Source organism: Trachemys scripta, chromosome 4 (assembly GCF_013100865.1).
Source record: "Trachemys scripta elegans isolate TJP31775 chromosome 4, CAS_Tse_1.0, whole genome shotgun sequence".
Lineage (NCBI taxonomy): Eukaryota > Metazoa > Chordata > Testudines > Emydidae > Trachemys > Trachemys scripta.
This window is the reverse complement of record NC_048301.1, coordinates 69,361,779-69,387,396: the sequence shown is the minus strand read 5'-3', so window position 1 is coordinate 69,387,396 and position 25,618 is coordinate 69,361,779. Positions and strand designations below refer to the sequence as shown.

General features: G+C 44.0%; 1 protein-coding gene across 16 annotated transcripts in view; it reads left to right on the top strand.

The window, feature by feature from the left end:
* Positions 1-25,618, top strand: part of GPHN (gephyrin) — a 539,113-nt gene that overhangs the window by 457,104 nt on the left and 56,391 nt on the right. For all 16 annotated transcript variants that reach the window (XM_034769381.1, XM_034769377.1, XM_034769383.1 and 13 more), the window contains 2 exons: positions 8,734-8,826; positions 21,139-21,194. In XM_034769381.1, coding sequence (XP_034625272.1) covers positions 8,734-8,826; positions 21,139-21,194 — 149 coding nt within the window. The remainder of the gene's footprint in view (positions 1-8,733; positions 8,827-21,138; positions 21,195-25,618) is intronic.

The window sequence follows — 25,618 nt, the reverse complement described above, 5'->3', positions numbered from 1 at the left end:
GGATATCTTTAACTGAATGTATGGAATATCATGATGTCTGAGTTGAAGCTGAAGTAAAACTGTTCATGCGATGTATTACTGAGTGGTTCCAGCTTGAGCTGACTCAGCCATGTGTAGTACAAGCCCTGAAAAGCTGAAATGAGGATAGTTTGAAACCAAAACATTGGCTCCCCTATGATGTGGCGATACTCATGTACTGTCTCCCAGAATCCTGAGCTGCCGCATTAGGATTAATTCTGGAAAGGCCTAACTAGTCCATGGCTGCAGCCCCTTGCATTGTGGACTACTGAGTCTTCATGACCAAATGTCAGGAAGAAAACCTCCAATCTGGTCAATTCTCTTCCCCAAGAAAAATGCAGAAAGCTTCAAAAAGATAATCCACAATGGGGTAGACATAGTGCAGCATCAAGTGGTGTGCAGATACAGTGACAAGGACTGCTGCCTCAGGGTTGCATTGCAGGTCAGCCTGGTTGCAGGCATACAGATGCAACCAAGAGGTCTAGCTAGAGATCAAGAATCTGTTTTACAGTAGAGAGAGCTTGTTTGGGGAGCAAGTAAATGCCTTTTTACAGAAAGGAAAGGGGGGGAAAAGTCCATGCTACATTCTCTCAGACCCCACGCTGTGGACCTCTCCTTTGAGGGAGGGAAGGATAAAGCTCTACTTCAAAAGATGGCTTTCAGATTGATGAGTGATTTCAAGATTACTCAGTATCTTCCTGCACAGGTCACTTGGCCTCAACAACATCAAAACCCAAATGATCCTAAGCCCTCTTTCAGCAACTAGAAAACAAAGGGTTCTTTAGCAATGTTCACTCTAATTTTTTACATCCATGTGTGGAATGAATTTTGTTATGTGTACCAATATGGAGGTGGTGGGGGTGGGGCCAAGGGGTTCGGCGTGTGGGAGAGGGCTTAGGGCTGGGGCAGAGGATTGAGGTGCTGGGGGTGCGGGCTCTGGGGTGGGGCCGGGGATGAGGAGTTCAGGGTGCAGGAGGGGGCTCAAGGTGAGGGCAGAGGGTTAGGTTGTGGGCTATGGGGTGGGCTGGGGATGAGGTGTTTGAGGTACAGGTTGCCCTGGGGCTGCAGCAGGGAAAGAAGACTCCCCGCAGCCATCTCTTGCTGCAGCAGCCGGGGGAAAGCACCTCTCCCCGCCAGGGCAGCTCTCGGGCCGGGGGAAGAGGCGCCTCTCCCCAGCCGCGGCAGCTCTGGGGCTAGGGTCAGGGGAGAGGCGCCTCTCCGCAGCAGCTCCAGGATTGGGGTCGGGGGGAGAGTTGCCTTGATAGCCTGCTGCACGGCCACGCAGCTTAGAGGGAATGTAGATCCTTAGCATATAGGATAGCCTGCCGCTACCAATATTTTGCATGGTTCTTCATGTCAAAGGCCAATTGGCAGCCTTTTCCCCGATGGCCTCTGGTACCTTGGATACATGGTTCCTGAATATTGTTCAATGGGGACATAAGATCAGGTTTTCAGAAAGCCAGGTAGCAAAGATCCTGTCAATGCTAAGAAGAAACAAAGGTGTGATGATCCTAATATCCTCAAACTGACCCAGATAGATTTGGTTCACAACTTGGTAGTGGATGGCCAAAGCCAGTTCACCCAAGTTGAAAGTATGGTTTCAACCTCAGAACCAGGGCCGTTTGCTCCATCCAATACAGGAGCCCTGTAACTTCTGTATGAGCTGGTGTCTTGTGTTCTTTCATCTTGAAATCCCAGACAGACCTAAAATGTTGCAAATTGGTTCAGTCAAGCCCAAAGTGACCCCTTCACTTGACCCCCTCCAAAACTGCTTGACTGTTTTCTTTAACCACCTGAATTTACATAAAGACTAAATTGCTCAGCTATTCTAGCCTATCACAAACTAAGTGAAGGTGAACCACTCTCTATGCCAGGGATGGCCAGCCTGTGGCTCCAGAGTCACATGCGGCTCTTCAGAAGTTAATATGCGGCTCCTTGTATAGGCACCGATTCTGGGCCTGGAGCTATAGGCGGCAACTTTCCAATGTGCCGGGAGGTGCTCACTGCTCAACCCCTGGCTCTGCCCCAACTCCACCCCTTCCTGCCCCCTCCCCTGAGCCTGCTTTGCCCTCACTTCTCCCCCTCCGACCCTCCTGCATGCTACAAAACAGCTGATCGGGAGGGAGGGGGAGGTGCTGATCAGCGGGGTTGCCGATGGGCAGAGCGGGGGGGGGGAGCTGATGGGAGGCTGCTGACGTATTACTGTGGCTCTTTGGCAATGTACATTGGTAAATTCTGGCTCCTTCTCAGGTTCAGGTTGGCCACCCTGCTCTATGCAGTCCCCTGTCAGGTCCATGTAGTGACTTCAAAAAATAATAATATTAAAATACCCCCTGTGGTGTGGGATATAGACTTCATTCTGACATAGCTGAAAAAAATCTCATTTTGAACCACTTAGTTCCTGGAATCTGAAATTTCATACATGGAAGTTTATTTTCCTTTTGTCAATGACTTAACTCATATGTGAGAACTTCAGGCCACAGTGACTGATCCACGCTATACCAAGCTTTATGAGAATAAGGCAGTGCTGTGGATTCAACCAGATTCTCTCCCCAGCACAACATCGTGGTTCCATATAAATAAGACAAACTTTCATCTCATGTCCACATCACCCAGTGGACCCTTCTCCACAAAAAGTTCTTAGGGGGTTCTCTTTGGAGTAGACTGAAACGCTTTGAAAATTCATCCAACTCTTTGTTTCTGTTGAAACTAGATTTCTGAGCTATAATATTACCAAGAGGATTGTCTAAATGGATATTCAAGTGGATTTCTTTTTATGATGATCTGGCTGACCAGAAACTGGAAAGCCACATTAAGGCTCAGTCAGTGGAAAGAAAAGCTATCTCTGCTGCTTATTCCAGAGATGTCCCATAGCACACATCTGTAAAACAGTGACATGGTCCTTTTCGCTCCACACTAAGCATTATTGACTGGAAAATCCATTTCAGACTCCCCTTTATCCAGAAGTTGTTTTCAAGGTAAAGAAGGCCAAACATTACCACCTTAATGAAGTCTTATTTAGATTGTCCCTTATTTTAAGTTGGCTTGTTTTCGCGTGAAATTCCTCCCCCCCCGCCCCCACATCTCTGCTTCCTTTTGCAAGCATGACCATTTTGGGTAGTATATACTTTTAGTGTTTCTCTATTTGCACCTAATTTATTTATTACTCAGGCATATTTTTCTAATATTTTAATAATTCTAATTCGCTTATTTTAGCTTTGCTTTCTGCATAACTGCAGAAAAACACTGAACTGTTGAGGAGGGAAAGCATTTTAACATGGGACGGGGTAGTGCATGATATCCATTAGGGGGCCTGGCTCACAACTTTATCCCATTACCACTGCCCTTGGGCATCAAAATTCTTAACAGCTGTGCAAGTTTCATTAAGACACAAAACTAAGACTCCTATTACAGTGATATTTTCAAAGAAACAAAATTTACAGGCCTTTTCTGTTAACACCAAAAAGCTATTATCAGAAGGAAGGGGAGTCTGAAGACGCAGAAGATATTTCAAAACTTTTGTTTTTAAAAATCAAAATTAGTCATAAACAGTAGGGTGAAAAAGATTTTTAGACTTCCACGATGAAAGTGCAAACAAAAGAGAGTAAAAAAATATATTTGAGAGTGTCTTTACTTTTTTTAATTAAATGCCCAAAGCTTCACCAAACACTATTTCTTTTTCTTTCCTTAATGAAATGCTTTCTAGCTGCTCGCTGTCCATTTGTTCACCCCAAATAGCACATGGCAGGATGCCAGGAACATACTGTCCACCATCTCTCTCTAATTGGTGTGATTTTTGCATGCAGACAAGAAATAAAATGAAGACAGCTTACCTGCTAAAATTAGAAGCATTACTTTTGCATTGGATTTGTGCGTGTATAAAGAGAGGGGGCATTCACTATTTCTCTGAAAGCTGATTTCTCAGCTATAATTAAAATGTTGTGTATGTCCTATTCTCCCCTTCACTACAATTACTCAAGCTTTGTAGTAAGCTTTCTAATAAAAAGAAGTTACTTCCACATAAGACAATGTGGAGACTATTAATGGGTATCAAAGGTACCTTTCTAGCTGCTATAGTGAAGAATATGTCAGCATTTACATGCTAATTCCTACTATAAAAGCAGAAGTTCTAAAATGCACTATAAATATTCGCTCCCTGTAATTTACATTACAACTCCATTTAACTGAAGTCCAGTTCACCTGTATGCACACATATCAAGGTTTAGTTAACTTACAAGTTTGAAAAGCTTGGCCTGCTGCTGTACAAAACTAAACTCACCTGCACTTTCCCATTTCCCTTTAAAAAATCTCACACTCAGTCTCTCTCTCTCTCTTTCTCCTCCTAACCCCAAATCACACGCATACTCCTGTCTTCCTTAAAAAGAAATACACGTACAAACACACAGTCTTGTCTGAGGCTCTCACTTGGTTCCCCCACTAAATTCCCACATCTACAACTACCCATATTGCCAAAGTTTTTCTCAACAAAATCACACACATGCCAAGATTTCCCCTCAGGTACAGGACAGCACCCTCTGCAGTTTAACACACACACTCCCCAACTCAGACTGCTGGCACCCAAACCCCTCGGTAACTCCTCACCCCATACACAGTCCTCTCCCCCACGCTCACATACATTGAACCACCTTCCTGTCTCTCCCTCTCCCACTCTTTTTCAGAGTTACCTGACTGTGGAGTGGCTCTAAGCAGCCTCCCCAATTGTCCACATTGCCTCCAGCGGCAGAAGAATAAGCTTTTCAGAAGCTGGAGCTTCTTTCTCCTCTGCTGCCTTTGCAAAAGCAGACACAGAACATGAGCCAGTGTTGGGGGCTAAATAGTTTAGGCTGGGGGACCCTTCAGTCTGAATTAAGGATATTCAGGGTCTTAAGCATATCCCACATGGGGGACTTCCTATACACTGGCCCCATCCCTCTACATTATGGCAATGCCCCCCCCCCCCAGGTTGTGGGCACCCCCATTTAAGGTGGTAGAAACTGTGGATTCTGTTCCCCTGGCTGCTAAGAAGTATGGCAGGGTCTGTGGTTCCCCTCATCCTTGTTTACAAGGCACCAAATGGGTCTTGGGTCCTCCTCACTCCTTCCTCCTTCTGGACCACCTCCCCTCAAAGGATTCCCTGCTCAAGAGAGGTGGCAGAGTCTTCTGCCGTCTTCACATGGCTAACTGGAGCAGAAGTATTCCCTGCCCTGAAGAGTTTACAATCTAAGTACAAGACTGGATACAGCAGATGGGAGATCACAAAGAAAGAATGAAACAATACTATCACCTCTACTGCCAACAAGGGGAGGGGAAAATATGAAAACAACCCCAATCCGTCTTTAAAAATTAGTTTAATCTAAACTGGAATCACAAACACTAAAATGCATTAATTATCACTGTACAATTATTGCATGGTCTCACTAGGGCCAGAGTTAAGATTGTTTTGGGTGCCTTAACTATGCATTTCCATATCTTAATGTGTTTGGATTTCTTTTAAGTGTAAGCCTAACTCTGAATTTCCTGGGTTTGTAATGTTTGATTTTTGGATAATCAGAACATTCCTGTAATTATTTTTTACTCCTAAATTACTGATGCGTACTCTTTTAACTCTGTTTTAATGTCATTTTTGTTTTTATATATATTTTCCAAATTTGAGAGTACATATCAGTAACTTTACCTAATATATTCAAAAACAATAGTTTGGTTATGGTTGTGAAGTGCAATTCAAGAGAAGATGTGCCAGCAAACAACCCCAATCACAAGCTAAGATTACATAAACAACTCTGACACCAACGTTCTCTGTCTCACACGCACACACAAGACTGGCACCTAAGCAATTTTAACTGTGTCCTTGTAACAAAATTCAATTAGCAATTCAAGAGTACCTGAAAAATCTGTCTGTCCCTCCATCCAGCTAACGTTTCTTATGTGCCCATGACCATAGCATACGGACATCCAAACAACCATATTTTCTTACTGAGCAAAACAATTCCATCTACCTCTAATAAGACAAATATTATTAGAGGTAAAGCTACTTTATAGCATGATTTTTACACCAATTCATAAAAATATGTTCAGGAATGGATCATGTTTGTATTCAGAGCTCAATTCAGCACCATTCTCCAATGCAGAATTCTCTTTAAAAAATACTGTTTTTAAAAAAGGTTAAAGATTTTTCCTTTACAAATACAAAAAAGATTGTAAATGTTTCTTTAAGAAGTCTCAATGTATGCAAACATTTGTTTTAGTTTCATAGGCCACGTCTAACTTTGGTCGATGCAAGTTATACTGGCATAAAGCCGCTGCAGTTAGTGTATCGCTTGTGCACCTGCATACATGGCTCCTTGCGTCAGTGCTGTGCATACTCACCAGGAAATGCTTGTGTTGATGCACAGCATGGTGCACAATGGGTAAGTATCCCAGTGTGCAGCCTGTCACCATCCAGTGTGCTCTCTTTTGGGAAGTTCTGGCAAGGCATGGTGGGACAGAAATTAGCCACGCAAGGAGTCAAATTCCCAGCATGCAATTGTCTCCATCCCATAATGTCATCTATATCCCATAATTTTCACGCCTTTTAAAAAAAATCCTACGAACCTAAGCAGCCATCCTCACTGTCTGCCATCGCCAACAGAAGCATGGAGCCTGCACAGCTCTACATTAGTGTGATAAACATTGCAAGTACAGGATACACGATCCTCCAGTATTTGTAGAGTTGTAAAAAGAATCAAATTGGGAGGAACATGATTTCTTGGAGGACAGATTGCTGTGGGACATAGCGAGAACCAATTCAAGTTTGTTGGTGGTGTTCACAGAGCTGCTGCAGATGGTGGAGTGCCGCTTCTGGGCTCAAGAAACAAGCACTGACTAGTGGGATTGCATCGTAATGAGGGCTTGGGATGACAAGCAGTGGTTGCAGAACTTTTGGATGCCTTAAAGCCACATTCATAGATCTGTGAGCTGAGCTTACCCTAGCCCGCCAGTGCAGGAACACCAAAATGAGAGCTGCAATGACAGTGGAGAATCGAGTGACAGTTGCACTGATGGAAACTTGCAATGCCAAAGTGCTACTAGTCGGAAATTCTTTTGGAGTTGGAAAATCCACTGCTGGGGCCATTGTTATGCAAGTGTGCAGAGCCATTAATTGTCTCCTGCTACGCAGGACTGTGACTCTCAGCAATGTGCAGGACATAATGGTTGGATTTGCAGTAATGAGGTTCCTGAACTGAAGTGGAGCGGTAGATGACACCAGCCCTTGTTTTGGCACATGGCCACAGTGTACATGAACAGAAAGAACTAATTTCCTATGGTTATGCAAGTGCTATTGGTGCACCAGAGATGCTTCATCGACATCAGTGTTGACTGGTGCATGACGCTCACATCTTTAAGAACATAGGACTGTTCAGAAAGCTACAGGCAGGGACTTTCCCAACCAGCAGATTATCACTGACAATGTTGAAATGTAAGTAGTGATCCTGGGGGACCCAGGCTACTCCTTGCTCCTCTGGCTCATGAAGCTATACTCTGGCCACCTCAACAGCACTAAGGAAAGATTCAGCTACTGGCTCGGCAGGTGCAGAATGACAGTTGAATTCACTTTTGGTAGATTGAAGGGACACTAGTGTTGTTTGCTCACAAAACTGGATATCAGTGGGAAAATATATCCCAATGGTTACAGCTGCCTGCTGTGTCCTGCAAAATACCTGTGAAGCAAAAGGGGAAAAGTTGCCGTGGAGGTGGAATGGCTGTCTTCTGAGTTTGAACAGCCAGACACAAGGACTCTTAGAAGAGCTGAGTCCAGAGCTATATGGCTCAGGGAGGCTTTGAAAGATCACTTTAACAGTGAGCCACAGTAATGCATTGTGATGTACTGCACTGTACCTGGCCCTGCTGATTTGGGGTCTGCTAGGAATTGTGTGGTGTTTGCTGTACATCTGTGAATAACATTATCAATGCGCCTATCAATATTGTGGTGCTTGCTTTACATTTATGATTATTACACTGCATCAGGATTCCACCAAGGGAAGTCAGGGCCAATGGGCGGAGCAGATAGATACGCTCGCCAAGCTGGACAATCAGCAAAAGGCATTTCAAAAATGTGTGGGACTTTAAAGGGGCAGGGAGCCTTCTGGTCTCCATGACCCCTGGGAGAGCAGTCAGTGTTGGGCATCATGGGGCAGTGGCTGGAGGACTCTTGGAGTCGACATAAGTCATATAGTATCTACATTCATGCTGCATTGACCTCAGTACATCAATGTGTCTCACTGCCACTTGGGAAGGTCGGTGTTACTGCGTCACTGTAATGGGGCACTTACATCAGCGGAAGACAAATTTAAGTGTAGACATACGCACAACTAGGTCAATGCAAGGCAGCTTATGTCAACCTAACTTTGTGGTGTAGACCAGGCCATAGTCTGTATCTCAGCTGACTCCTCTGGTTCTGGATACTGTATATCCAAATCCAATGCCAAGAAGCTTGTCCTAACCAGAAATGCAGGTTGACTGAACAACATCTTTCATCTCTGCTTCCAGGCTGCATCTCTCCATTTATTTCCCTATTGGTTTGGAGAGAAATCAAAAGCTTGACAGATCTGATTACAAGATGTGTCACATACACATGAATTTCATCCATGGGAGCACACTGCTGTCACCTTCTATTCCCTTTGAGTATGTTCACTGACATGGAACATGGTCTTTTTTTTTTTCTTTCTTTCCTTTTAGATGGAATGGGCCGAGTTCTTGCTCAAGACGTTTATGCAAAAGACAACCTACCCCCCTTCCCAGCATCGGTAAAAGATGGATATGCTGTCAGAGGTAAATGCTTTAACTCTAGGCATGAAGTGCATCTTCTGAAAACTCAGCATTACCCCAGATTGTTAGTACACCTACATGCTCCAGTTAGAAGCACTTCTTTCTTGGATATAACTATTGTTATACATTTTATTTGTAGATGTCTAGATCATTACTGAAATCATGACTGTGTAAAATTCAGCCACTTTAACGGAAGACTGCAGTGATTAGTTCTAATTCTTTAATTGAGGGGAACAGGGGAGAGGGGAATGAAAATGCATATTTACAGAGCCATGTTTAGTAAAACCTTTCAATGTTTTACTCTCTATAACTGTGCTTGGGTCTGGTAACCCTTTCAATGAAAGTTGCCGTTTTGCTGCCACTTCCCAGCAGGAAACTGACCTCATGATATAGTTGAGACCCAGGAAATGCAGTTCTTGTATGAGACGGACATGAGAATTTCAAAGAGTTTCCTGTTTTTTAGAATTTTTATTATTAAGAGTGTTTCCTATGCATCAAATATTTTATCAGACTGTTACAATTCCATCTTACTGTTTGTTTGTTTGTTTATTAATTATTTTTTTTTATTACAGTTGATAATTTTCAAAATTGTGTCTGGGAATGCACGCTTCAGAGTAATTAGATGTAGCAATTAAAATATTTTTTATATTACACTGAAAGTTTTCCTAGGAACTTTCCTATAAAGTCTCCTTAGGCAGTATAACCTAGAGAACAGAGCACTGATCTGGGACTTAGAAGATCTTGTTGTGCCGTTGGCCTGTTGAGTGATCTTGGGCAAGTCACTTCACCTTTGTGCCTCTGTTTTCCCATCTGTAAAATGGGGATAATGATATCTTGGTGCATGCTAAAACATTTGAACAGGAACTGATACATTTACAAATGGTCTGCGATAAACTTAAGTCTGCCAAGGTGTTCCTTCCCTGCTCATTGCTGAACCTAGAGGCATATGGCTGAAGGGACAGATATCAACTCATCAATCAGAGTTTTGGGTCTTTCGTCGCATTTAGCCATCTTAGGGGGCATGATCCATAACCGAGATGACTGGGTTCCCAAGCAGGTAATAATGAAATGCATCCATTGCCAATTTTACAGTCAAGCCCTTTTTTTCAATAACAAAATAGGCCAATTCCCAGGGAAATAGTTTGCAGTTAATATAGAGCACTGGCTGTTCCTCCCGCTGGACAGAAGCACACAGAGAAGGCAGCAGGAAAGCCTCAGATGCAGCCAGAGAAACACTTGTAGTGTGACTCTGAAAAAAAATTAAAAGAGGGAGCTTTTCGATAGAGTGCTGGCTGGAAAGAGGCTTAGTTTTTGTTCACAAATCAATCTCCTGCTGCTTGATTCCTATTTTGTCCAAGAAAACAGTACTATTGTGTACATTATTTGTAAATAAACAGGATTGCATCAAGACAATACCTGACTCCTCCATCAGTTTTTCCTCCTAACATACAAACCTGCAAGACCTAGAATTTTGGCAAAGTGTTCAGGTCAAAAGCCATACAGATATTAGTATTATTATTAATATTTGTAAAATGTTTTTCACATTCCATTTCAGAAAAAGATGACGATATTTGAGAATGGGAGTGATATGGTTGCACTGTTTTACATGTAAAAGAAGGTGGGCAGTAGCATTCTATGCATGCTCAACTCTGGAGAGTTGGAGGCTATAGTGAAGAGAGTTGCAGTAGTGGATGCAAGAGGAGATGAAGGAATGGATGAAGATTTCAGCAGAGGTAGATTCCAGGCAGTGAAATTTAAAGGCATTGTTGCAGAGGTGATAAAATGGGTAGGTTGATTCGCAGATCTGAGCCCTGAGACAAGAGTTCAATGTAAAGGAACAGGACAGTTTTTCCTATGAGGCATTAGCAGCTATTTAAACTGGAGGTGTAATGCAGGGCGCATTATCTTGTTCCCAGATAAGAGTTAAATTTTGGCATTTAGGCATAGTCCTGTAGTTGGTATGGTGAAAAGCTGCACAGTCCGGGGGATGGGGAGGGGAAGGGAGGTCAATAGGCATTCTGCCTCAGGGACAGTGTCTTTGGTTAGCTCTATGGTAACATGGGGCAGAGAGACTAGTTCATTAAACGTGGCAACTAATTCCCTCCTGCACAGGTGGCTAGTTAACAGAACCATGGCTCTTGCTACTCTCCAGCACTCTCTGATCCCTTTCCAGTAAGTTTCTTCCAGCGAGAGGGAGAGCAATTCAGTAGCTGCTCTTGCAGTCCCAAAACATGGGAGCTGCAGTTCTGCACAGCATTTACATGGGTGATAAAGCTCCTTAAAAGTCAAATCTGCTTTCAATGTGCAGTACACATTGATCAAACTGAATATGGGCCGCACTAATGTGTCCTCACTATTGTAAGACTGTTTAAAAATAGGCTTATGTATGAGACCAAGGTTGTCACATTCCTTATGTTGTAGTTTAACTTTTTTTTTAATTATTTCAGAAAATGAAAATTGTTTCCAAAAAATAAAATAAAATCTAATATTGAAAGTTTAAGGAAATATGTACAGTTATATAATATTCTGTTATACAAGAGAACACCTGTTCAGAGCTGAATATCTTAGCCCCAGGACCACTTGCCATCTGTGACTGTTCTTAGGCATAAAGGTTGGAAAAGTTTTGGCTCAACTTTGCTGAGTTATTTTCACCCTTTGCTATTTGAGAGTTTGGAGTCAAGGGTTAAGGGACTTTAACCTTTTAAAGTGAAATTAATCTTTCCTTCAAAAATTAGTAAGTTCAATAGGCTTTCATCAGCAGATTTGTAGACTGGTTTCAGAATGTGAACTCAATAAACCATTACAAATGTAGCCAACCGCAGAGTAGCCATTCTTCCTGAAAGCAATTCGTCTCATAATGGTAAGAGAATCTAGATATTTCCAGATGACTGTTTGGAGTATTGAAATGAAACAAAGGTTACTGGATAAGGTTGTCATTGATTGCTCTTCACTACTGGGAATATTTTGAAATGCAACAGATTTAAAACAGATAAAAGGACATATTTTCAATGCAATGTTTAATTAAACTATGCAACTCACTTTCACAGGAAACTCCGGAAGTAAATAGCTCACAAAGATTTTCATTAAGATTAGATATTTATACAGATCAATGAACAACATGAACAATTACAAAGATTATAAATTTGTATGCTCTAGACTGTGAACTACCCACTGGGGTCCAGTAGAAATTTCCTTTTATGGTATATAGTACTGCAGAATTTCATGCATTATGGTTTCTTTGCATTTTTTCTGAAATATCTAGCATTGACTGCTTATCAAAGATGGATTTCCAGACTACTGTTTCAATGTGGCAATCTCTATGTGCCTATGAACCCTGTGTTGTTGAGGAGATAATGAAGAAATGCACTTCAGCAGCACAGAGTGTGTTTCACATCAACCAAGGCTACTCATTCAGTTTGAATAAAAGTTAAATCTACTTTTGAAGTGCAGTGCATCTTGATTCATGCTAACTTGAAATCATTTACTAGCATATTGGCAGCAAAGTAGTGAAATGCACTTCATGGTTCTAGGTTCATCAATAAACCCTGGTGCAGGTCCGGATTTACACCTTACGAGCCCCTCCCCCCCCCCATGTGACTCTGCCTGGAGCCCACCCCCACCCCCCTGCATCCCCATGTAGCCCTGGAGCCCCCCAGCAGCCCTGTGTGGCCCACTCTGTTTCCTAACCTGGCTTGAAGAAGGCTGCTGTGACTTTTCACTTGAGGAAAAAATGCACATACCACCCACCTGCTAGCTGTTGGTCGCCACCCACCAGACCAGTTAGCCTCAGCCAGCTCAGGCTGTTCTGGTGCCACAGTGGCCTCTGGTGGGAAAAAGATGGAACTGCAGCACATTTTCTTTCGGGGGGGAAAAAATTCTGCCTCCCTTGGACAAGAATTCTGCGCATGCTGCAAATGTCACCTAAGGGGAGGGGGCACGATGTGAGACAAGTGGTGTGTAGGGCATCTCGGCAGGGAACGGGACAGATCAGGAGGCTCCCTCCCTCTCGAGAACTCCTGAGCAGTGCGGCCAGCAGCAGGAGGGCAGCAAAATAGCCCAAAATACCGCAACTCGCAGCGGCTAACTGATAGCTAAAATAGCCCAATTGGGCTAGAAAATCACACATTTGGCAACGAGTGCCAGTGCCTCTAGACATACTGCTGTGCCTAATTGGAAATCCGGCCCTACCCTGTTGCACTTTTGAGCTCATCCATTATGTGACTTCTGAATAGTAATTGGTGGCACATGGAAAACTCTGAAATGTATTTTATTTAGAAACAGATCTGCTTATATCATATATTGTCTGTCTTTCTTTCCCCACCTCATGTTTCCCTACTAGCAATATTGGCATGAAAACAAGATTTTTGTTTCTTAGTAGTTCATCTGCTCCTATTATCTTTTCCTCAGCTCATCTTATGTTATAACCCTCCATTAGATACATCATAATCAGTCCCAAAGCAAACACTTGTGGGTATTAGGTAAGGAATGAACAGTAGAAGCAGATGAACAACTATGAAACACACTGCCTGTTTTCCTGGAGAACAAGATAATATGTATACAGGAGATCTGAGAGGTAGGCAAAGCTATTTATTTAACAGCTGAGTTCCACTTTTTAAGGAAAGGAGTTAACGAAAAACCTGGTTTGATTTTGATACTACATTTTTAATATGATTTTATTTGGCTAAGAAAATAGCCAACACAACCAGGGCCAGCTCCAGGGTTTTTGCTGCCCCAAGCGGCAGGAAGAAAAAAAAGCCGCAATCGCGATCGGCGGCAGCTCAGCCGCATCGCTTTCTTCTTTGGCGGCAATTCGGTGGCGGGTCCTTCCCTCCGAGAGGGGAATGAGGGACCCGCCGCTGAAGAGCCCAACGTGCTGCCCCTTCCCCTTGGCCGCCCCAAGCACCTGCTTGCTAAGCTGGTGCCTGGAGCTGGCCCTGAACACAACCCATTTAAAATTAAATGAAGATTTTACTGTTCAGTGTTATTATTTAATGCAGACCCAAGAGGTTTGTCTGAAATAGCAGATACAGATAGACTCGTGAAATTAACTCACCACTGCAACAGACTGCAGATTTGGCAGAAAGCACTTCCAACACCCCTTATTGGGGTCAATAAGTACTTACAGTAGTAATAACAATAATACTCAGTACTTTCCATCTAAGGATCTCAAAAACATTGCCAGCCTCAAATATTAAAAAATCATGAGATTTTTTTAAAACTATAAATCTGAGATTCTTTTTATTTGCCTCCTGATTTCTGAGTCTTTAGGATGCACTCGTTTCACATTTTCAAGCTTTTCTATACATCAGAAGGGCTAGAAACTTACTTTTTTTCTTTAATGAGAGCTGAGATTTTCATGTAATCTCTTGATTCCAATAGCTTTTAAGGGTTAAAGCAAATTTTTTAACCCAACGGTTTTAGAATCATAGAATATTAGGGTTGGAAGAGACCTCGGGAGGTCATCTAGTCTAATCCCCTACTCAAAGCAGGACCAACACCAACTAAATCATCCCAGCCAAGGCTTTGTCAAGCTGGGCCTTAAAAACCTCTAAGGATGGAGATTCCACCATCACCCTAGGTAACCCATTCCAGTACTTCACCACCCTCCTAGTGAAATAGTGTTTCCTAATATCCAACCGAGACCTCCCCCACTGCAATTGCTTCTGGTTCTGTCATCTGCCACCACTAAGAATAGCCTAGCTCCATCATCTATGGTAGTTGAAGGCCGCTATCAAATCCCCCCTCACTCTAGAATACTAAATATTGTGAGACTCGTGATAGACTCTTGTGAGTTGGTGACATTGTGAAAGACTTGTTTCTTCAGCTCTTACTTGTGTTGAGCAGTACTTTACTCCATGTGAAATTTCAGTGAAATCAGTGAGGCTACTTGTGAAGTAAAGTACTATTCGGTATGTGAGAGAGAGAGACTGATGACAGTTGAGTAAACATCACAACCCTTTGGGGACATAAGTATGGTAAATACTTCCATTTTCCAGATGGGGTCTCTGAGAGTAAGAGAGATTAAGTCATTGTCAGAGCTCAAATTAGAACCCAGGGACTCGATTTTGTTCCAATTAACATCAATGATAAAATTCTGATTTCAGTGGAAGCAGGATTTCTAGTCTAGTCTAGATAGGTTCTTATGCTGCCCTCATCACTGTAGTTTCGGAGCCCCTTCCAGTAGTGCATTCAGTGACATGACTAACATCTGTCACATGTGGTTTGTTCTCTCTCTTATCCTCTCCCTAGGGGGAGAATTTTGCATGCAGTGTAGCGTTTTGTTTTGGTAGATAAGGAGAAAGACAACTTGAACGTGACTTGATATTCTGTGAGAAGCCAGCATTGAGGGTGGATGATTAGATCCCAAGTTTCCTGACTTCCAATCCTGTATCTTCCCCTATGATGACATTGCCTCTAGATATAGAGTAATCACTTTTGGGTGTAACATGATCAAATGGTTAGAGCAGGTAACTAAGGGTATGTCTACACTACGAAATTAGTTCGAATTTATAGAAGCCGGTTTTATAGAAATCGGTTGTATACAGCCGATTGTGTGTGTCCCCACATAAAATGCTCTAGGTGCTCTAGTCGGCGGACCGCGTCCACAGTACGAGGCTAGCGTCGACTTCCGGAGCATTGCACTATGGGTAGCTATCCCACAGCTATCCCACAGTTCCCGCAGTCTCCGCCGCCCCTTGGAATTCTGGGTTGAGATCCCAATGCCCGGATAATGCAAAACCGTGTCGTGGGCGGTTCTGGGTACATGTCGTCAGGCCCCTCCCCCCCTCGTCACAGCAACGGCAGACAATAGATTCGCGCCTTTTTACCTGGGTTACCTGTGCAGACAACATACCACAGCAAGCATGGAGCCCGCTCAGCTCAGTTGAGCTCACCATCACCATATGTCCTCTGGGTGCCAGCAGACGTGGGACTGCATTGCTACACAGCAGCAGCTGCTAACTGCCTTTTGGCGGTAGACGGTGTAGCATGAGTGATAGCCGTGGGGCTGGCAGCCGTAGGGCTGCATTGCACCAGCCCCTTGCCCTTTGGTAGGCGATGGTATATTATGACTGGTACCCTTCGTCGTCGTACTGGAGTGGCTGTCAATCATGGCCACCTGGGCAGACATGCTACTGTTTCGATGATGATGGCTACCAGTCGTAGTATACTATTTTCTGCCAATTGCCCGGTATTGTCTGCTAAGCACCCAGAAGAGGCCGAGGGCGATGCTGGGTGCTGGCGGACGTGGGGCTGGCAGACGTGGGGCTGGCAGACGTGGGGCTGCATTGCTACACAGCAGCAGCCCCTTGCCTTTTGGTAGACGATGGTATATTACGATTGGTAACCGTCGTCATCGTACTGCAGAGGCTATCACTCATGCTGCACCGTCGGTTGCCAGCTTAAGATGTAAAAAATAGATTTGTTCTGTATTCATTTGCTTCCCCTTCCTCCGTGAAATCAACGGCCTGCTAAGCCCAGGGTTTTCAGTTTAATCTTTGGGGGGACCATTCTGTGTGACAGTTGTTTGTGTTTCTCCCTGATGCACAGCCACCTTTCTTGATTTTAATTCCCTGTTCCTGTACCTGTACGCCATGTCGTCACTCGGCCCTCCCTCCCTCCCACCCTCCCTCCTTCTCCTAGTCCATCAGATACTACTTTCGCGCCTTTTTTCTGACCAGGCGCCATAGCTAACACTGGGATCATGGAGCCCGCTCAGATCACCGCGGCAATTATGAGCACTATGAACACCACGCGCATTGTCCTGGAGTATATGCAGAGCCAGGACATGCCAAGGCGAAACCCGGACCAGCCGAGGAGGCGATTGCAGCGCGGCGAAGAGAGTGATGAGGAAATTGACATGGACATAGACCTCTCACAAGGCAGAGGCCCCAGCAATGTGGAAATCATGGTGTCACTGGGGCAGGTTCATGCCGTGGAACACCGATTCTGGGCCCGGGAAACAAGCACAGACTGGTGGGACCGCATCGTGCTGCAGGTATGGGACGATTCCCAGTGGCTGCGAAACTTTCGCATGCGTAAGGGCACTTTCATGGAACTTTGTGACTTGCTTTCCCCTGCCCTGAAACGCCAGGATACCAAGATGAGAGCAGCCCTCACAGTTGAGAAGCGAGTGGCGATAGCCCTGTGGAAGCTTGCAACGCCAGACAGCTACCGGTCAGTCGGGAATCAATTTGGAGTGGGCAAATCTACGGTGGGGGCTGCTGTGATCCAATTTGCCAGGGCAATGAAAGACCTGGTGATATCAAAGATAGTGACTCTGGGCAGTCAATAGTGGATGGTTTTGCTGAAATGGGATTCCCAAACTGTGGCGGGGCCATAGACGGAACCCATATCCCTATCTTGTCACCGGAGCACCAAGCCACCGACTACGTAAACCGCAAGGGATACTTTTCAATGCTGCTGCAAGCCCTGGTGGATCACAAGGGACGTTTCACCAACATCAACGTGGGATGGCCGGGAAAGGTACATGATGCTCACGTCTTCAGGAACTCTGCTCTGTTTCGAAAGCTGGAGGAAGGGACTTTCTTCCCGGACCAGAAAGTAACCGTTGGGGATGTTGAAATGCCTATCGTGATCCTTGGGGACCCAGCCTACCCCTTAATGCCATGGCTCATGAAGCCGTACACAGGCAGCCTGGACAGGAGTCAGGACCTGTTCAACTACAGGCTGAGCAAGTGCCGAATGGTGGTGGAATGTGCATTTGGACGTTTAAAAGCGCGCTGGCGCAGCTTACTGACTCGCTCAGACCTCAGCGAAAAGAATATCCCCATTGTTATTGCTGCTTGCTGTGCGCTCCACAATATCTGTGAAAGTAAGGGGGGAGACCTTTATGGCGGGGTGGGAGGTTGAGGCAACTCGCCTGGCCGCTGATTACGCGTAGCCAGACACCAGGGCGGTTAGAGGAGCACAGCAGGGCGTGGTGCGCATCAGAGAAGCTTTGAAAACGAGTTTTGTGACTGGCCAGGCTACTGTGTGAAACTTCTGTTTGTTTCTCCTTGATGAACCCTCCAACCCCCCCCCCCAACCCGGTTCACCCTACTTCCCTGTAAACCAACCACCCCACCCCACCCTCCCCTCCCGCTTGCAGAGGCAATAAAGTCATTGTTTTTTCACATTCATGCATTCTTTATTAGTTCCTCACAGAAGTAGGGGGATAATTGCCAAGGTAGCCTGGGATGGGTGGGGGAGGAGGGATGGAAAAGGACACACTGCATTTTAAAACTTTAACTCTTATTGAAGGCCAGCCTTCTGATGTTTGGGCGATCATCTGGGGTGGAGTGACTGGGTGGATGGAGGCCCCCCCACCGTGTTCTTGGGCGTCTTGGTGAGGAGGCTATGGAACTTGGGGAGGAGGGCTGTTGGTTACACAGGGGCTGTAGCGGCAGTCTCTGCTCCTGCTGCGTTTCCTGCAGCTCAATCATACGCTCGAGCATATCAGTTTGATGCTCCAGCAGACGGAGCATTGACTCTTGCCGTCTGTCTGCAAACTGACGCCACCTATCGTCTTCAGCCCGCCACTTGCTCTTTTCATCCCGCCATTCAGCCCTCCACCTCTCCTCTCGTTCATATTGTGCTTTTCTCATGTCCGACATTGACTGCCTCCACGCATTCTGCTGTGCTCTATCAGCGTGGGAGGACATCTGCAGCTCCGTGAACATATCGTCCCTCGTCCTACGTTTTCTCTTTCTAATGTTCACTAGCCTCTGCGAAGGAGAAACATTTGCAGCTGGTGGAGGAGAAGGGAGAGGTGGTTAAAAAAGACACATTTTAGAGAACAATGGGTACACTCTTTCATTACAAGGTCGCATATTTCGGCTTGCAGGCAACCATGGTAGGCCACAGTGTTTTGGCTTTTTTAACCTTCTTAACATGCGGGAAAGGTTGCAAACAGCAGCGCATTTCCCATATCAAGGATGAATTGAGTTGTCCATTTAAAATGGGTTTTCAATGTAAAAGGAGGGGCTGCGGTTTCCCGGTTAACATGCGGCACAAACACAAGTAAACCCCCCCCCCCCCCCCCACACACACACACACGATTCTCTGGGATGATCATATCCTGGCTGTTGGGGAAACCGGTTTCTCCGCTTCCTTGCTGCTGTGAGCTACCTACAGTACCTCCATCCTCATCTTCCTCGTTCCCCGAACCGTCTTCCCTGTGTGTTTCTCCAGTGAGAGAGTCATAGCACACGGTTGGGGTAGTGGTGGCTGCACCCCCTAGGATCGCATGCAGCTCCGCGTAGTAGCGGCAAGTTTGCGGCTCTGCCCCGGACCTTCCGTTTGCTTCTCTGGCTTTGTGGTAAGCTTGCCGTAGCTCCTTAATTTTCACGCGGCACTGCTGTGTGTCCCTGTTATGGCCTCGGTCCTTCATGGCCTTGGAGATCTTTTCTAATACTTTTCCATTTCTTTTACTGCTACGGAGTTCAGCTATCACTGCTTCATCTCCCCATATGGCGAGCAGATCCCGTACCTCCCGTTCGGTCCATGCTGGAGCTCTTTTGCGATCCTGGGACTCCATCACGGTTACCTGTGCTGATGAGCTCTGCGTGGTCACCTGTGCTCTCCACGCTGAGCAAACAGGAAATGAAATTCAAACATTCGCGGGTCTTTTCCTGTCTACCTGGTCAGTGCATCTGAGTTGAGAGTGCTGTCCAGAGCAGTCACAATGAAGCACTGTGGGATAGCTCCCAGAGGCCAATAACGTCGAATTCCGTCCACACTACCCCAATTCCGACCCGCAAAGGCCGGTTTTATCGCTAATCCCCTCGTCGGAGGTGGTGTAAAGAAACCGGTTTAAAGGACCCTTTAAGTTGAAAGAAAGAGCTTCGTTGTGTGGACGTGTACAGGCTTAATTCGATTTAACGCTGCTAAAGTCGACCTAAACCCATAGTGTAGACCAGGCCTAAGTGTCAGCACTCCCAGATTCTGTTCCTGACTCTAGCTATGAGACCTTGAGCAAGTCACTTACTCTTCCTGTACCTCACATTCTTCTTCTGTAATACTGATAACACCTACCTTAGATGGTTGTTGTGAGGTTTAATTAATTAACATTTGTTAAGCACTTAGAGATCCTCAAATGAAAGGTGCTATAAAAGCATAAATACAGTTCTTACAGGCAGAACATGTAGCGACACCTATACACCTCCTAACATTTAATACTTCACACAATTTCAGTTGCTTCAAACTTCAGCTGTTCACACTAATAATTTCTGTGTTTGGTCTCTGCCTCAGAATTATATATTCAGTTTCAGCAAAAACAGTTTAAGTGTTTCTGAGAATAAGAGCAGGGAAAATATGGTAGTTATTCTCAATTGTTTCTTCGAACCTTTCTAGTGCCTTCAAAGTAGAAACTCAGCATTTGTTAGCAGAAGTATCTTTGCTGTCCCTTTGAAAATCTGTCCAGATATGGACAAATGAGTAGCCCTGGGAAATTGCCATTTGAACATACGCAGTAAAATGTGTCCTTTAATTTTAAGAATGCTCCAACTGCAGTACTCATAAACCTTAGCCCACCTGCTCTCCCCCATCAAAATTCCCTTTTGTCTAAATGAAGGTGCACTGGGCTGGGTGTGAGGAAATGATGAGTTCAAATATCACCTCAGACACTGACAGCTAGGAACAGAACCCAAGTCTCTAACGTGGTATGTTCGCGTCACATCTACTTAGCCCCACTGTCTTTCAGAGTGAATGTGTCAGATGTACATGCTTGTCTATACTGTTTGTAACCACTGCACTAATCATTAAATCACATTCCCCCCAGAGCTAGGAAGGGAACCCAGAAATCTTGATATCCAAAATACTGCTGTTGTCTTCCAAACAGTTATGTAACATGCTGGCTATATATATATATCATGGCCCCCCGTCTAGTGGCAGTTTCACAGAGAGGATAACCAACTATTGCTGTTACCTCTACCTCATGAAGTTGAGGCTTTTATCTTAAGAATCTTAAATATAATTGGAAATCTTTGATATTAAGATAATATTCAATTGTTTCCTTTTACGTTCTCTCCAGACTTCTTGCAAGAACTAGGAACAATGAGTATATCTGAGCAATTTTTTGGTAGAGAATATTATTCTATAACCTGTGATTAGCACATTAATAAATACATCGTAAAATAAACTTAAAAGTCCAAAATGTTTTGCAAAATATTCATATCCTCTCATACAGGTTCTAAAGAAGCAAGTCTAAACTAAATCTTGGATTATTCTAAGGTTCTCCCATTCTTGATTTCTAATTTTCCCATTTGGGATGGTTCAGTCTTTTTATCACCTTCTTTCTTCTGTATTGTCCTACAGCTGCTGATGGCCCTGGGGATCGATTCATCATTGGGGAATCCCAAGCTGGTGAGCAGGTGAGTACAATTTCTTTTCTCCCCTTCTTTTTCTCTTTTTATTCTAAGTTGTTTTTCTTCTTTTGTAAGACTAAGGATCTGACTTCTTCTTTTTTTTTTTAAATTTATGCCTTGCATTTGTGCTCTGGAATCCTCACAAGTGCTCCAAAGATTGTATTTGTTATATTGCAAAGATTTGTAACTCTCTAGTGCTTTCTTGAGGGTAAAATGACTGTGGGTAAGACATTCCTTGACTAAGCCTGTGTTCTTTGTTTGCCTGCCATGTTGTTCCTGAATGGGTTAATCAAGAAGCTCAGAGCATCCACAGTGAAGTGGAACTTTGAGAGAAGGTGCATAAGTCACTGGGGGCTCTGGTGGTCTGAGGCACTGGTTTTGGAATATAAGGCAGTGGGGCTGCAGAATGTCATGTTTCAAAGAAGGGTGGCAGATATGAGGTCTTCACCTGGCTGTATGCCTTAGAGACCCAAAGCTAGGAATAGTGACCTGGCTCTATCCTGTGGGCTTAGGCACATGTGGGATCCCGTGATTGGGTCCACTTGTAACATACTGGTGTGCGTCTACAGTCTCGGACAGGTTGTGAAAGACAGCATGTGGTGCAAGCTACCCCAGTTCTGGCAGGAGCAAATATGTGTCCATTTTCAACACTTGGTTAGATCCTCTGCTGCTGGACAAACAAAGGGCTGCTAAGGAGACAGCACATTTAGTCTGAGTGAGGAGCAAGAGTACATCATATCATTCTGTAGTGACTCCCTTTGTTTGGTTCAGGAGAAAAGCAGCTAAGTTATGAAAGGATTTGTATCTGTTTCCCTTTGAGTGGAAGTACATTTATCACAATAGGAAGTTTGATTTGGGGGAATAAAGGGTGTGGGCCTTATGATGTTTTAAAAGGCCTTTGAGAATCCCCCAGGACCCAATGAAAGTGGGGTACATTCTAAGCTCAACATTAGCTTGATCTGATTACTGTAATAGTCTAAGACAACTGAGGATTTTAATTAGAATAATTATTAATGGTCTATGTTCTCTAATGGCAAGAGCAGGGAACACACAGGCAGGATTCCTGGGTTTTGTTTTCATCTCTGCCACAGAATCACTTTTTGACATAGGTAAGACACAGCTGCTATGTACCTCAGTTTCTCTACATCTGTAAAATGGGATTTTGATGTTTGTAAACGATTTTGAGGTTCTAAAATGAAAGGCATTATAGAAGTGCAAATATTATTATTACTATGTATTTTACAACTTCACTGTATCAAAGCAACGTCTTTCATATTAATTGCCATTTTCTTAGTTGTATATTTCATATTGATGATTGCAGAATCTGGGCTATTACCTGAGGATGAAGACAACATTACAACAAAAATATAATAATAATAATAATAATATGTTGTGTTGCACCAATAGCTTTATTCATTCTGTTTTACATTGCCAATGTACTTGGGGTGATGTAGAAAAGAATAAAGGCAAACTAATGTAATAAAACACAATAGACTACCACTCTCTCAGATACAAATACATAAAAACAAATGAATATGTTCAATTTTAGAAAGGGAAGGTAATAAATATACAGGCAACAGTGCTTACTGTATTAAAACACCCAAACACAGGTGTGTTTGGATGCTTTACATCATTGGAAGTTTATAAATCAGAAAAGAGGAATTATGCTAATTCACTGGACAATAAGCTGAAAATGCAGCACATTTTACAACGATTGACCCTAATCATTGAATTCTGACATTTTCATAGACATATTCCTTATGAGGCCAAAAGGCAATAAGTTTAAAATGGGAAGGAATTTAAATTCTTTTTTATGCAATATACAATTAACCTGTGAAACTTGCTGCTATAGGAGACAAATAGCTTGGTAAGTTTAAAACACTATTAGACACTTATATGAACAAAAATAGTATGTACTTTTATAGTATAGCTAGGACAAAAATTATAAGGACTGTAATGATTCCAGGCATAAAATAATGGTTTAGCCTTCTGAAGCATCTGTTCCAGGTGAAAAACAGATATAGGCTACTACAGTGGTTCTCAAACTTTTTTTTTTTTTTTGCAGACCACTTGAAAATTGCTGAGGATCTCAGCAGACCACTTAATGATCTTTCCAAATGTTGTTTGTACCGTTAGCTAGCTATTGTAAAGAGCTTTGGATAAAAGTGCTATATATAAAAAAAACACCTTAATAATAATTAACAGGTTTTTTTGGTTCTACATATAAAAGTACACAACTCATATTTTAATATCAGTACTCTTTTAATATCAGTACCTTTCTAATGCGATGGACGTACCCTCTCTCCCCCACCGTGGCAGCCCCCGAGCTGGGGCTGGAAAGGAGGTAAGTATCTCCCCCACCACAGCAGCCACACAGCTGAGGCTGGGAGGAAGCCCTCTCTCCCCGGCAGCCACAGCCCTGGAGCTGGGGAAAGTCACCTCTTTCTCTGGCCACCACAGCCCTGCACGTCCCAAATTCCCCCCACCCCCTCTTCTCACCCCCCTACTCCCTATTCCCCCCAAGGCCACCACCTCACCTACATGTGTGTCTTCTCCAGGGTCCAGGCACCTAATTAGTGGAGCCACGCCTGCGTAGCTTCACTAATTAGGTGGGTGGACCTTCCTTCTCTCGTGTGCGTCCACCCAGGCGTGCACCTTAGAGGGAACTATCCGCGGACCACCTGAATGGAGCTCACGGACCACTGGTGGTCCGTGGACCAAAGTTTGAGAACTTCTGGGCTACTACATTAGATCAGGGGTCGGCAACTTTTCAGAAGTGGTGTGCCGAGTCTTCATTTATTCACTCTAATTTAAGGTTTCGCGTGCCAGTAATACATTTTAATGTTTTTAGAAGGTCTCTTTCTATAAGTCTATAATATATAACTAAACTATTGTTGTATGTAAAGTAAATAAGGTTTTGAAAATGTTTAAGAAGCGTCATTTAAAATTAAATTAAAATGCAGAGCCCCCCGGACCGGTGGCCAGGACCCGGGCAGTGTGAGAGCCACTGAAAATCAGCTCGCGTGCCGCCTTTGGCACGCATGCCATAGGTTGCCTACCCCTGGATTAGATGGAACATTTGTCTGCTTGGAGAAGGCAAGACTATTTTTAAAAGACTTTCAGATAACATTTACTGACAAATAAAGCATATGTGGCAAGTCCTATGTTCCTGGGTCAGTATATTTCCCTGAAGGTCTCTTAAAACTGAAGAGTTCTGTGAGGAACCCACAAAATGTCTTAATCTGAGCCACCTGTGAATTTGCTAAATTTGTAAGATGCATAGCAATGATCTGGGTTCAAATCTTGAATAACTTAAAACCTTAAGATTACTATACTGATTGAATCCGATGGCTACTGGGTAAGGGAAAGCTGCAGACTTGATATATCTTGATTTTAGCCAGGCTTTTGTCATGTAGAGCTGTGTCATTCTCATCAACAGTTAGAAGTTGCTCTATAATATTCATCTAGACCAAAGAATGTGGTCTAGATGAAATTACTATAAAGTGGATGCACAATTGGTTGAAAAAACAAACTCAAAAAGAGTAGTTACTAATGGTTCGCTATCAAACTGGGAGGGTATATCTAGTGGGGTCCTGAAGGGGCCTGACCTGGGTCTGGTACTACTCTATATTTTTGTTAATGATTTGGATAATGTAGTGGAGAGTATGCTTATAAAATTTGCAGATGTTAACAAACTGGGAGGAATTTCAAGCACTTTTGGAAGACAGGATTAGAATTCAAAAGGACCTTGATAAATTGGAGAACTGGTCTGAAGCTAGCACGATGAAATTCAATACAGAGTGTCAGGAACCAGGGGGTTGAGTACCCTCAGCTAAGCCTGCAGCTAGCCAGTTCAGCTTTTAGGCAGGGTTAATGAACCCAGTGGCTGCAGCAGACTTGCCTGATTGGCCAGCCCACTTGAGTGGCTGAAAGGAGCCAACAGGTCTGCATTTAAGCTCACCAGCAGGTCACTAGCTGCTCACTGCTGGCACCAGCAGGTACAGTTGCTCCTGTGCCTGCCTTGTTCCCAGCTTTGCTCCTGCCTTGTTCGTGTCCTGCTCCAGTCTGCTCCTGTTCCAGTTCTGCTCCAATCTTTCCCAGCCCTTCTGCCCTGCCAAACATCTGAACCCTGCTTTGAATATTAGCTCCAATTACTGGCTTCTGACTCCAGTTCTGCCCATTGGGTCAGGAATGGTCTAGGTTTATTTGATCCTGTCTCAGCAGGGAGAGATGGACTAGATCAGTGGTTCTCAACCCTGAGGGTCCGCAGACTTTGTCTAGGGGCAGGAAAAGGTTGTCATTATCATAGATCAGTGATTTTTGACCTGTGGTCCGTGGACCCGTAGGGATCTGCAGACTAGGTCTAAGATTTCCCAAAGGGATTCACACCTTCATTCGAAATTTTTTAGGGGTCCGCAAATGGAAAAAGG